Source organism: Neomonachus schauinslandi, chromosome 5, assembly GCF_002201575.2.
Source record: "Neomonachus schauinslandi chromosome 5, ASM220157v2, whole genome shotgun sequence".
NCBI classification, from domain to species: domain Eukaryota; kingdom Metazoa; phylum Chordata; class Mammalia; order Carnivora; family Phocidae; genus Neomonachus; species Neomonachus schauinslandi.
Genome location: NC_058407.1, coordinates 6,573,271 through 6,587,173, shown reverse-complemented (window position 1 = coordinate 6,587,173; position 13,903 = coordinate 6,573,271). Strand labels below are relative to the sequence as shown.

Here is a 13,903-nt window from a genome sequence, read left to right as displayed (position 1 = left end):
CCCCTCTGTAAAACGGGAGCGTCACCTACTGGGAGGGTTCCCTGGCGATGGAATGAGCCGGGCCCCAGCCTGGAGCAGGGCTAACCCAGCGTGGGGATTTCTTACAGACACTGTTAGGGACTGAACTGTGTCCCCTTAAAATTCGTACGTCCAAGCCCTAATTCCCAACGTGACTGTATCTGGAGATGGGCCTTTAAGGAGGTCATTAGGGTAAAATGAGGTGGGGCCCAGATCCCAGAGGACTGGTGCCCTTACAAGGAGAGGAAAGGCTGCGTGAGGACAGTGAGGACAAAGAGGACGTGGCCTTCCGCAAGCCAGGGGGCGGGTCCTCTCCAGAAACCATCCCTGCTGCACCTTGATCTTGGGACTTCCGGCCTCCAGCAGCGCCCCACGGCATCTCACCAGAGCAGCACGTGGGTGTGCGAGACGTGGGCCACTGTGCACGTCCTTACTTCAACAAGGACACCCTGCCTGCCACCGCCCTGGGGACAACACCTCAGTCAGTGACAGCTGCAGAGCAGGCCCCAACGTCCATTAAAAACAGATCCATCCGTAGTTACATCCCGATTCAAATGTGCACCCACATTACACCAGAGCCCTGATTTACCAGATTCATCACAAAAGTTTTTGTAAAAAAACAAAACAAAGCAAAACAAAAAACAGGCGACACAGTCTGCTGCAAGGGTTTATTATTATGTTTAGTCTACAAATTTGATCTTTTAAGAAAAATGCACAAAATATTCAGTTGAAACCACATTTCTGGTTCATCAAATTTCAAATATATTTTACTGTGCTGAACAATATATTCTAATGCTGTCTAAAACACAGCCAAATTATTTGTCTTTATTCATTTATACACACTCTGTAATTTTTTGAAAACCAAGATTAAGATACAAAATATCAACAAAACTACCCAGTTACAACTACTCTTCTCCCATACACTGAAATCTTTTCCGTGGGTCTATCTTCTTCCCTTCTTCATTTTAAATTCTGTACGCTCTGTTTGTAAACGGAGTTCTCACCAATTCAAACACCTTGTGGAAAGATTAATTCCCTTGGCAATGCAGAAGCTTAGGTTTGTTAAAAGTACTCACTGAAAATTTTTTAATTTATAGATCATATAAAATAAGCATTTACAAAGGGACAGACGACTTTCAACATTATTTTGAAATCCCCGTTAATATGTGGAAATATAAATGAAGCAATCTGTCAAATTAGACATTTTTGGTCTTTTGTTTTTATTCTTTACTCCCTTTTGAATGAAATGTGTGCTGTGGATTTTGTTTCTCCAGGTCCCTGTAGCATTGGCTGCTCGTGGAGCCCTTAGCCCCTAGGTCACAAAGCACGGGGACCCCCCTCCCCGCAAAGGAAGGCTGTCAGTCCTCAGAGGGGGGAGAAGCCCTGGTCTCCAGGCCCCCAGCTGCTGGAACTAGATTCCACGAAAATCAAGCAAGGATATGCACGACTCTGCCTAAAGGGGGGGGGGGGGCGGCGTGTGCAGGAAGGAATACACAACAGAAATTACAATAAAGCTTCTACTACATCAAAAATGAGAATTTCTCCGAAGAAATGCTAAAAATCAGTAATGCATATATACCATGTGACAAAGTAGCAAAACAAATCTGCTGGTCTCGGCTGCAGTCTGTGATGTGGTCACTGGTTCGCGGAGGGAGGAGCTTCTTCCAGAAGCAGGTATCGGCCTGTGGGTATTAGGAGCCGTAGCGATCCTGCCAAGGGGGAACCGAGACGAGAGCTTACTCGCACTCGGCGTCGATTCCTCCTCCTCGTGCACACAGAATGCTGGCTGTTAGCACACTGACCTCACAGCGAGCACACACCACCGCCTGGCTGGCTGACACGCTGCCCCCCGCCGCCCCCCCACCCCGCCACAGTAATTGGAAGGGGCGGCGACCACGGCTTCCTGAGCTTCCTGAGCTGACACTGAGGACTGCGTGCACCTCGGATGCAAGAGCATCCTGCCACCCAGGCCTCTGCGGTGCGTCTGCAGCTCCGGGGGTCGGGGGAAGGGGGGCAAACTATCAGGGTGAGAGCCAGTGGTGGGCCCCTGGGAGGCAGGTGTCATGGGAAGGCGGGGCACACGTGTGGAGTCTGAACCCTGAAATTCTGGCTCTGCTGAGCGATCTCGTGCGGAAGCAACTTGGCCTCTGCAGCCAGAAAATGAAGATATAAAGGCAGGGAGGGACCTATAAAACGGGGATCACCTTCCACAAGCTATGGATGTCACCTGCTCGGAAGGACTGATGAGGGCTCAGCTGAGCTCGGGCACACCAAAGCTCCTTTGAATTCTAACCAAAGGTTACAGCGGCAGTGAGAAGAGCAGGAGCCTCGGGGCTGAGGGGACGCTCCACCGTGGGGGCATCCCCACCGCCTCCCCAACCTGGGAAGCCCCTCCAGAGGCACCAGAGCCGACATCCGTTAGGTGTCGCTGCCCGTGGCCATGTTTTTACATTAATAATAGCATCCTGGGGCGCCTGGGTGGCTCAGTTGGTTGAGCGCCTGCCTTCAGCTCAGGGCATGATCCCAGGGTCCTGGGATCGAGCCCCGCATCGGGCTCCCTACTTGGCGGGAAGCCTGCTTCTCCCTCTGCCCCTCCCCTCTGCTTGTGTGCTCTTTCTTTCTGTCAAATAAATAAATAAAATCTTAAAACAAACAAACAAGGAAATGCTCGTAACAAAATACCATGGAGAATGTCAAATCACATATACAATATAATCCTGTTTGAATTTTAAAAAGATTTGCATAGGAATCTAGAACTAAAAATATACCAAAAATTAACAGAAGTTTTCCTCATGACAGACGATAATGGGTCATTTTTATTTCCTTCTTAACTATTTCTCTGTCCCAGTATAGGAAAAAAGTAGATCAGGATCACGACAATCCCTCTAACATTCCCCTAGAGTCATCAACTAGAAAATGTAAGCAAAAGTAAAATTACAATTTCTGGCGTTCATGACGTCCTGGGTTACACTGTAGTAGACATTATCATTCAATACCATGAAATCGAATTTGTCAGCAGTTGAAGAGTGGTCCAAATCTCATTTGCAAAGCTTTGAGCCACCACCCCGCTCCGCTCCCATCATCCCCAATATCACTGACCTGAATGGAAGTCATGACTCCATTAGCAAAGACGGAGAGCTTTCCAGCAACGGATCTCACTCCCTGCTTAAACTGGGCCATGTCGGGCGCCGTGGGCAGAACGCTTGTGAGGCTGTAGCTTCCTGCACACAGAGCAGAGCCCCCGTCACTCCACAGCTCCGACAGCACAGCCAGGGCCCAGAGGCCTCGATGACCTCAGGGGACGTGGGGTGCCCTCCCCTCCCACTGCCCACAAGCAGCAGCTGTGGTTAAGGGAAAAGAACCTTGCAGCAGGGTCAGGACTCAGTTTCAGGGCCAGCCCCACCATGAACCAGCTGCAAGTCCCCACATGAGAGAAGATGCGGTATCGGGTGTTGGGACCAGCAGGGGTTCAAATACTGGCTCTGCCACTTTTAAGCTGTGTGTCTTTGGAGAGCGTCCTCACCCTCTCTGGGCTCCTGGGTCCCCCCCAGGCGCTGAACACAAGATCTGACAGGTAGGTACCCGGTAAATGGCAGATGGGCAGACATCTCTACTTCCTATGTGCTCAGCATCCCTCCCCCTCCTCTTTTGGTACAAGCCCTCCTCCCTTCCTCTGGGGAGCCCCCTGGACTCCAGCCAGAGGGGCGGGCACGGGACCCAGGCCTGGCTGATCAGAGCCTTCCTGGGACTCGTGTATCTTCAAGGGAGAGGAGCCGACGGCTTGCCCCAGGCTTACTGCCCGGGCTAAGGCGCCGCTGCGGCCGGCCGGCCCCTCACCGCCACGCAGGGCGGGCAGAGGAAGCCTGCTGCAGTACGAGAGAAAGGTAGGTTCCCCAAGGAGGTGAGCCGGATGCTAGGTGTCTCTCTGAGGCTGTTTTCAGACTCTGAGCTGGAGCCCTGCTCACTGGGTAGAGCCAGACCCCCCACCTTCCTTCCTAAGCCGGCCTTGGTTGGGTTTCGTTGCTTCCGCGCTGGCTGTCCGACCCCAACAGTAGCCTATTTCTACCAACACGGGTGAAGAGCGTCAGTGTTATCACATAAAGGGTGATAACCCCAGAGCTGACAACCAGGCTCTCGTGGTTGGGGGGGCTTGGGGACCGTGAGTGGGCCCAAACCCTGCAGGTCCTCTGGGGAGCCAAGCCCAGCTCCCCCCACAACCCATGTGCACCCCCCTGCCCCTTCAGCAACAGAAGCCAGTTCCCTTCCCAAGAACACACAGAATGGTCATGTTTATCCTTCTGCACAGCACTTGCCCAGAAGGGACACTGTGTTTATCCACAGCACTGTTCCCATGTCCACCATGCAGGGAGGGGGCCTGAGGTGCGGGTTCTTCCCCTCCCTGCCTCCAGCTGAGGTTTTAAAGGTTTGTGGGCCTTTGCCAATAACAGAGCGGAAGCCCGGCCCAGCTGAGCTGGGTTCAAATCCCAGCACAGCCACGCCCCAGGCGGTGCTACCAGCCTAAAAGATGGGTCTTTACAGCCAACAAGGAGCCAGTGTGAGATCCTGAGCGCACAGAGCCCGGGTCCCCGCGGCGCCATCACCTGGCCAGGCCCACAGGGGCTGGGTGGGTCTGTACCAGAGGTCGGCAGGGGGGACAGCAGAAGCACCTCCACCTACGAGTTTCTAACTGGAGAAATGTGTAAAGAGGCGAGCACTGTGAAGGCAGGACAGCTGTGGGACCGTGATCCCGCACTGACTACGTTCAGTCCGCAGGTGCCCTGACATGACAGCCAGTTTCTCAGCGTCCTTCCCCTCCTCCCCTTCCTCTGTACAGAACTCCCCAGTTCTAACCCTTGCAACAAGGTGTGTCCAGGTGACAGAGTTCTGGTCAGTGGGTGTAAGCTGAAGCGCCCTACAGGGCTGGGGCCTGCCCTTTTCCCTCCCTCTTCCTCCTTCCTGCTGGCTGGGATGCAGGTGTGATGCCTAGGGCTCGAGCAGCCATAACTGGCGTGAGGTGAAGTACAAAGTGGAGGTCATGAGGTGTAAGGAGGAAAAGGGCCTGGCTCCTTGGCATCTGGGAACACAGTGCATGTCCCAAACTGCCCCCCAGAATCACACGTGAGACAGAAACAAACTCGGGTCTGATTTAGCCTCTGTTAACGTGCATCTTCCTTACTTAATCCTCACTAACGATCTAAGCTCCCAGGAGTGTAAGCAGCCTGCTAACTCCCAGAGCGGGGGTCATGTCCCCGGCAAGGAGGCGCCTTCCCACCCTCCGCCCACAGGTCTGCGGCCCTGTGCTCGACGGGCTCCAGACTGCTGAGAACGGACTAACGGTCTCCTGTGGCTGTGAGGTGTCCTTGTTCCGCGGGTGTCTGGCTGCCGCGTCCCCTCGGAGGGCTGCCCAGGACAACAGGGCCTGGGTGCGCTTGGCCGCACAATGGGCTCCAGGAAACGACAACTCAAGCTGCTTCCTCAGGAAGAGGCTCCAACCCAGGGTCTAGGTCAGGTACCCCATTTCCCTGCTATCTGTTCCCGTAACACCCCCAGGGGGCTTCTTGCTAAGGATGTCAACACAGACCTGCTTTTCCAGAGCTCACTGCCTCCTGGGAAGGCAGACAATCAGCCGAAACCAGAGGAAGAGAGTTTGGCCAGTTAGAGGCAGTCCCGGCATGCGGGGCTGTGGCCGAGCCTAAGCTGGTGGAAGTGGTGGGGATGCGTCTGAGTGTCCCGAGGAGGCTTATGGACCAACTGGCTTGGGGGCGCGGGGGGTTGCTGGGAAAGAGAGAAATGAAGGATGACTCCCAGGTTTCTGGCTCGAGCAGCTGGGGAGATGGCAAGCCAGAGGCAGAGGCCCTGCAGGGTCCAGGCCGGGGCAGAGGGCCAGCTGAGCTGGGCCGGGTTAAGTGATCAGTGTGGTCGCCCCACATCGGTCAGGAAGGCCAGGGGACACGGAGTGAACACCTCCTCCCCGCGCCCACTGTGGGTCGGCAGGGGGACGCAGGCCCACGGGGCTGTCCCTGAACGCAAGCTTCCAGAGCGCCCCCCACAGAGTACGCGCCGCACACCGGCTCTCACGGCCCAGCGGGGAGAGCGCCACATCGCTGCTGTCCCTGACACTGGCCGCGCAACGTCACACTTGGCGCACAGCATGTCCCTGGCTGTGCTGGAGGGGCGCTAGCACAGTGGGGGCCCTGGTTCCTGCGCCCCGCGGCCCGAGGGACCCACCGACCGCCCCACCCACCCAAGAGCTCCCTCACTGCCGACCACTCACTCCACAGACACCGAGGGCTTTCTCTATGCCAGGTGTGCCGAGATGAGAACGGACAGGTCCTGTCCCGGGGGGGCTCCTGGTCCCGTCGGGGGAGACGGTCCTCGGAGGGCCCGGCGAGAGCACAGGGCGGTGGGGGCCAAAGCGGGAAAGGAGCACAGGAGCCAAGCACCGACCGGCAGGGGCTGGGTGGCTAAGCTGCACTCCAACCAAGGACAGGACTGGAAACCCGGGCAACCAGGGCTGAGAACTCAGCCGGAGGCAGGAGAAGGGGGGGGTTGGCGCAGGGCAGTTCCCGGGCTCCTCAAACAATGAAGTTTGAGTAAAATATCATGTACCCATTTCCCTGAAACAGAGACGAATGGAGAGGAAAAGGAGGTCCCCGATGACGCAAGTGCCGAGTTTCGGAAGGACCAGAAGCACCGCAGGGGCGCCTCTCGGGACCAGCACAGCAGGCCCGCACTGACATCAAGGACACTCCGGTCTGTGAGCGAATCTGGGTCGGCGAGGCCACCGCACAGCTGCGACGCGGGACAAACACGGCTGCCCGCAGACCGGACAGAACCGCCAGTGCTCGGAGATCTGCAGGCCCCGAAGAGGCCGCGTGCCCAGGCTCCAGGCCTGAGTGAGGAGGCAAGCGGAGGGTGGCCGAGGCGCCCCGAGGGGACAGAAGCAAACACGCAGGAACCCGAAGGGTGCACGGAGCCAACGAGAGCACGGCGCCGAGGGGAGAGGGGTCTGCAGCGTCCCTGCCTCTTGCAGGTGGACAGGCTCAGAGGCAAGTCATCAGCACCATTTGCTTGAAAGAAATACCCCAAGGGGGCAGGCGAGGTTTGGAGCTGCCTCCGCTCTGTCGTTCCGCGCCCCGAGTGGTGCCTCGCAAGCTGGTGCTGTTGATGGCAGTCCCACGTCCCCCCGCTGACCCTGCTCTGACCACGGGGACCGACGCTGTGCCAGGCTGGAGGTGGGTGCTCACCCGTTTCTCATCTGGCCCTTTCAATACCCTGGAAGGGAAGCGCCCTCAATAAATGTCGGCGCTCCTGGGTTAACCACATCCCCAGGAAGCATTTGACTTCACCAGGAGGCCTTTCAAATCTGGAACTACCCCCACCCCCCCACAAAGAAATTATAAAGGTGTACTGTGATCTACTCAACGACACTGATATTTCACAGATGGGAAAGCTCCTAACATAAGGAACACAAGAGCCTCTTAAACCAGCTTTCGCTGTTTGCTGAAATGCACTCTAAACAAAAAGTAAATATTTAATAAGAGTTGTTCAATGCACTTGCATTTAGGGCAGTTACTGAAAGCAACTTTTATGTATTTTTTTTTTTTTAAGATTTTATTTATTTATTTGACAGAGAGAGACACAGCAAGAGAAGGAACACAAGCAGGGGGAGTGGGAGAGGGAGAAGCAGGCTTCCCGTGGAGCAGGGAGCCCGATGCGGGGCTCGATCCCAGGACCCTGGGATCATGACCCGAGCCGAAGGCAGACGTTTAACGACTGAGCCACCCAGGCGCCCCTGAAAGCAACTTTTATGATGGGCTTGATGGAAGAGGCAGAGTGAGGGTGACCCGCGTCTGAGCCATGGGCTTGGACAGAGGAGAGAGGGCGGGAGGCCGGGGGGAGGGGGCACCCTTATAGGACATGCCAGGGGGCACCCTCACCGTGACCATGAGTCACACGAGGCCCAAACAGTTAAAGGACCTTTGTTCTCTGAAAGGGGACAGGAAAGTAAACACAGGCTGGCCAAAATTTCCTCCAACAATTGGAAAGGCTGCTTTCATTTGATCTCCACATATTGTTTTTGTTTTTGTTTTTAACAATGGTTCAGAGTGAAACTTCCAACAACTTGAATTACAAACACACACACAGCTGGGCGGGGGGCGATTTCCAACAGTCGGGTTCTCTGGGCCGACCTGACCCCTGCCAAGGCTGTGAGGCGACCCAGCACTGGCCCATGGCACTGGAGACAGGGCTGCAGAGACACCCCCCCCGAAGGGCGCAGGGCCAACACCCCTCTGCCGGGGCAGGCCCAAGGGGAAGTTGCCCTAACAAGAGGCCAGGACGCTTAGAGCCTTGAGGTGAGAACACAAGTCCAGGAGCCACCCCTGCCCCACCCGGACTCAGTGCAGAAAACAGCTCAGAGAGTGGCCTGACCAAGAGCCCCAGCCCCACTGTGTGAGGCCGGGGCACAGCACCGAGCACCCCTACCTGTCTCTGGGGTCAGTGGGCCCCCCGGGCTGGGACGCTCCCTCCCACAGCAGCCAGCAGCCTGGCTGCTCACTACACCCCAAGGGCCACGGTGGAACTTCTAGCATCCCCACATCCCATCACTGAAGGTTCCAGGCACTCGGGTCTGCCCTATGACCGTCTCTCTTAAGGCTGCTTCTTGCTGGACACAGGAAACAGCTGTTCTTGGTGGCTGTCCATGCTGGTCAGCTATGCCCACGCCCAGCTCCTCCAGGGCCGGCAACGAGGGAATGCAGGTGGTTCTGGGCCTGGAACACTTGGCTCTGGAGATCCCCTCCCCTTGGGCTCTCCTGCTCAATGAGTTCCTGAAATGACCTCAGAGGACACTGCTCCTTGAATGTTAGCTATGACATAGGAGGGACACATAGCCTTCCCTTAGCCCTGTGGCCTGGCGGAGGCCTGGGTGGGATCCAACACGGCTCAGGGACCCAGAGGTGCAAGCGAAGAGTGGCACGGCTCTGGATGTCCAGGATGGGCCCGGGCTCTGAGGTGCACTCCCTGGGGCTCCCAGACTCTCTACAATGGGGTCTGGACCCGAAGACTGATGGGGGAGACAGGAATTCCTCTCCACCTGCCTGTCCCCAAGGCCACATTCTGCCTTCCCTGGAAGACGGAGCCTGCTGGATTCTCCTGTTCTATCTGCTTCTGCCTCCCCTGGGGCCTACGCCAGACGCCCAGGCGACAGTTTACACAGCACCTCACTGAAGCCTCAGTGCAACCTTGTGAGGGGCATACTATCCACCCACTTCGGAGAAGAGAAGCTGAGGCTAAAAGTGCCATGAAATGCTCAAGGTCTCAGGCACGGAGTACGCAGTGATGCTAGGAGCCCAGGGCTGCCCCGTGCAAGGCTGCGATATCACACAAATCAGATACCACGTTCCCACTGGACTAGGAGACACTGTTTCGGGAAGATGACTTGCCGGGCAACCTAGGTCCCAGGACGCTGGTGAAATGTCATGACCTGGTTTCCTGACATGCAAAGCCTGGAATAATAATAATTTCTGCTCTGACTCATGGAGGAGGAAGAGCATCACATAACGATTGCTGATAATCTTGGAAAAGTACAAAGTTCCGTGCAGAGAAAATGCATTCGTGCTGCAGACACAGAGGACAGCAAGCTTGTGAGCCGCCCCGCCCCCGCCCCCGCCCCCAAGTACCTGCTGACTGCTTCCTCTGCTCATCAAACAGATCGGCTGAGCTAATGGAGGAACTTGCCGAGAGCCTCTCCAGCCGAGCCCTGGTTTCATACTAGAGAAGACAAGGAAGAGGAAACATTAGGCTCCAAATACTGTGAGCAATTGTGCAAAAAGCATCAGCCTGGAGCTGACACGTGACCGCTGCTGAGCCCAAGGGAAGGCAGAGAGAATGAGCCGTCAGTCCGTGCTGCGGGCCTCCAAGGCTTTGCACCAGCCCGCCAGCGCTCCAACAGCAGGACAAAACCTTAGGCCCCCTCATTGCCGTAAGACCCTTCTGCTTAGCAAGACTCCACTAAGAGGCAACAACCTGAAGATAAATATGCCTGCCCTCCAAAAACATGTCTACTTCATTTAATTTCATTAATAATAATTTAAAAATTAAGTCAATTACATCTGTATTGAAAATTGCCTGAAGTTTATTCCAAAGATATGAAATGGGTGTCTGTTCAAAATACTGAGAAAGGAATTAGAGAAACATGAGACCTGGTCCCTACCTTCCAGCTGCTCGTCCAGCTGGGGCCGCGAGGGGGAGCGGGCAGGGAGACCTGGGTTCGAGTCCTGACGCCACACCCCAGGGCAGTGGCCTCTCACAGCCTGAGTCCGTCTCGCTCTGTGCCTATCACGTCCTCCCGCGGCCCTCATGTCCCCGCTCGCTTCCTGCTCTACGGGGCCCACACGCAAACTCTCTGGACACTTACATCAGCTTGGGCTTGTCTTCCAAAGTACATATCTGATGAAATGGCTTTGACATTCCCAAACTTCTTCTGGGCCTCATCTGTATTTTCAACTGGCTCATAGTCTGCCTTACGGCGAGCAGTAGATCTACAATTAAAAACAGCCCAAACAGGAGTGACATCAGCAAGACGGTGGAATAGAAGTTTCCTACCATCATCCCCCTATAGAGCACCGATTCTGACAATCGTCTACAGGCAAGAATGCCTTTACGGGAGCGTAGACGTGTAGCAGAGAGGTTCCAGCACACTGTCGGCGCAAACAATCCAAGACCGGACACACTGAAGAGGGTAAGAGGAACAGTTTCACTCTGCCTGGGCCACCTCTCCCCCGCACACCTCCCCACCCCCCATTGCCGGCTCCCTGCAGAGGCCCCCACAGATGGCAGTACAAGCTTTCTGGGCATGTGCAGAAAGTCAGCCCGACTCTGTGGGACTGGGACAAAGTATACAAACTTGAGCATTTCAGGGTACCAAGGGAAAGCAAACAGGAGGCTCAAGCACCTGGCCTGGCCTTGTAGGATTGAGAAAAAGCATACCATCTTAAGAATTCACCCCCCAAAAGGAGTAAGTAGTGTGGAGTGGGCACACATAGGAAAGGTCTGAGGAAGCTTCAGAATCCCTAGCAGGTCTGCTGCTGAAGGCATTTCTCACCGCTGAAGGCATTTCTCACCTCAGGCTAGTCAGTAGAGACAGAAGGAGGTGACTGCTTCTTCAAGTGCAAAGACAGCAACCCAAGACCCCAAGGAGCATGAAAAATCAAGGAAACATGACGCCACTAAGGGAACGCAATAGTTCTCTAAGAACTGACCCCAAGGAATTGCCCCCAAAATTTCAAAATAATTATTTTAAGGAAGCTCAGCAACCTACGAGTATACACACGACTCAACGAAATCAGGGAAACAACAGACAAACAAAACTAGCAGTTCAACATGGAGACAGAAATCATAAAAAAGAATTAAACAGAAACTCTGGAGCTGAGGACTACAACAGAGGACATCAGCGGCAGACCTAGACCTAATCAAGCAGAAGAAAGAATCTGTGAACTTGAAGACAAGTCATTTAAAATTATCCAGTCAGAAGAGAAAAAGAAACAAAGAATGAAAAAGGGAAGAAAGCCTAGGTGAATTATGGGACACCATAAGAAAAAAATTTATGCATTATGGGAAAAGAGATAATACAATACGGGAGAATCAACTCCATCAAGAAAAGAGAGGGAGATGGGGCGCCTGGGTGGCTCAGTTGGTTAAGCGACTGCCTTCGGCTCAGGTCATGATCCTGGAGTCCCGGGATCGAGTCCCGCATCGGGCTCCCTGCTCGGCGGGGAGCCTGCTTCTCTCTCTGACCCTCCCCCCTCTCATGTACTCTCTCTCATTCTCGCTCTCTCAAATAAATAAATAAAATCTTTAAAAAAAAAAAAAAAAGAAAGAAAAGAGAGGGAGAAAGGGGCAAAAAGCTTATTTAAAGAAATAATGACTAAATACTTTCCAAATCTGTAGATGTGGACATTCAGGTACATGAAGCTCTAAAGTCCCCAAAGAGATTCAACCCAAAGAGATCTTCACCAAGACACATTATAATAAAACTGTCAAAAATCAAAGACAAAAAGAGAGAAAGATCATATGATTCCACTCATAAATGGAATCTAAAAACAAAAAGAATAAACAAACAAAAAGCAGAATCAGAACTAAAACTATGAAAAAAAAAAAAGAACCAGAACTACAGAGAACAAACGACGGTTACCAGACAGAAGCGGTAAGAGGGGGTGAGCAAAATGGGTGAAGGGGAGAGGGAGATGCAGGCCTCCAGTTTCGAAATGAGTAAGTCATGGGAATGCAAAGCAGAGCATAAGGAAAAAAACAAAGAATTTTGAAAGTTGCAAGAGAAAAGAAACTCTTCACATAAAATGGAATCCCTGCAAGGCCATCAGCAGATTTCTCCGCAGAAACCTAGCAGGCCAGGAGATAGGGGGATGATATATCCACAGTGCTGAAACAAAAACAAACAAAAACAGAAGCCCTGCCAACCACCAGACTGGTGCCACAGAAATGCTAAAAGGAATTGTGCAAGCTGAACTGATGAATGGTAATTAACATAAAAACATGAACGTAGGGGCGCCTCAGTGGCGCAGTGGGTTGAGTGTCTGACTCATGATTTCAGTTCAGGTCATGATCTTGGGGTCATGGGGTCAAGCCCCAAGTCAGGCTCCACACTCAGCAGGGTGTCTGCTGGAGATTCTCTCCCTCTGCTCCTCCCCGCCTCTAAATAAATAAATTAAATTCAAAATAAAAACTGTAACAAGAGACAAAGGTTATTATATAACAAAAGAGGTCAATCCATCAGGAGGATATAACAATTGTAAATACACATGCATCCAACATTGGAGCACCTGAATATATGAAGCAAATATTAACAGATCTGAAGGGAGAAAGAATGAGACCGTACCGAAACCACAATAGAAGACTTCAGTCCCCCATTTTCAATAATGGACAGTTCACCCAGACAGAAAATCAAGAAAAACTGGACTTGAACAATACCTTAGACCAAAAGGACAAACAGACACATCAGGACATTCCATCCAATAGCAGCAGAACACACATTCTCACGCACACACAGAACATTCTCCAGGACAAATCATATGTTAGGTCACAAAACACATTTAAATCATACCTTAGATCTTAACAAGTTAAGAAGACTGAAATCATATTAAGTGTCTTTTGCAACCATAATGGCTGAAAGTAGAAATCAACAACCAGAGGAAGAAACTGGAAAATTCACAAATTCACAACACACTCCTGAACAACCAATAGATCAAAGAAGAAATCAAAAGGGCAGTAAGAAAATATCTTGAAACAAATGACAATGGAAACACAACATACCAAAACTGATGAACTACAGCAAAAGCAGTTCTAAGAAGGAAGTTTATGGTCAATGAGTATCTGAAAAGATGTTCCACATCACTCATCATCAGGGAATGCAAATCAAAACCGCAATGAGACACCCCCTCACACTTGTTCGGATGGCAATTCCCAAAAAAGGTGCGTATTGATGGGACCTGGAGAAAAGGGAAGCCCTGTACACCGTTGGTGGGAATGTAAATTAGCACGGCCACAGAGAAAACAGCATGCAGGTCCTTCAGAACATTAAAAACAGAACTACCACTTAATCCAGCAATCCCACTTCTGGGTATGTGTGTGAAGCAAACAACATCAGTGTCTTGAGATCTCTGCACTCCCATGTTCACTGCAGCATTATTCGCAGTAGCCAAGATACAGAAACAATCTAAGTGTCTATTGATGGATGAATGGATAAAGAAAATATATATACGATGGGACATTACTCAGCCATAAAAAAAAAAAAAGGAAATCCTGCCATTTGTGACAACATGGATGAACCTGGAGGACACTATGCTAAGTGAAATAAACCAGACAG

General features: G+C 52.6%; 1 protein-coding gene across 2 annotated transcripts in view; it reads right to left on the bottom strand.

Moving 5' to 3' along the window:
* Positions 1-672: 672 nt before the first annotated feature.
* The window catches only part of ARFGAP3 (ADP ribosylation factor GTPase activating protein 3), a 51,696-nt gene continuing 38,465 nt past the window's right edge, over positions 673-13,903 (bottom strand). For both annotated transcript variants that reach the window (XM_021687781.2, XM_044915777.1), the window contains 4 exons: positions 10,439-10,562; positions 9,702-9,792; positions 3,118-3,239; positions 673-1,727 (listed from right to left, as the gene is read on the bottom strand). In XM_021687781.2, coding sequence (XP_021543456.1) covers positions 1,710-1,727; positions 3,118-3,239; positions 9,702-9,792; positions 10,439-10,562 — 355 coding nt within the window. In that variant the 3' untranslated portion in view covers positions 673-1,709. The remainder of the gene's footprint in view (positions 1,728-3,117; positions 3,240-9,701; positions 9,793-10,438; positions 10,563-13,903) is intronic.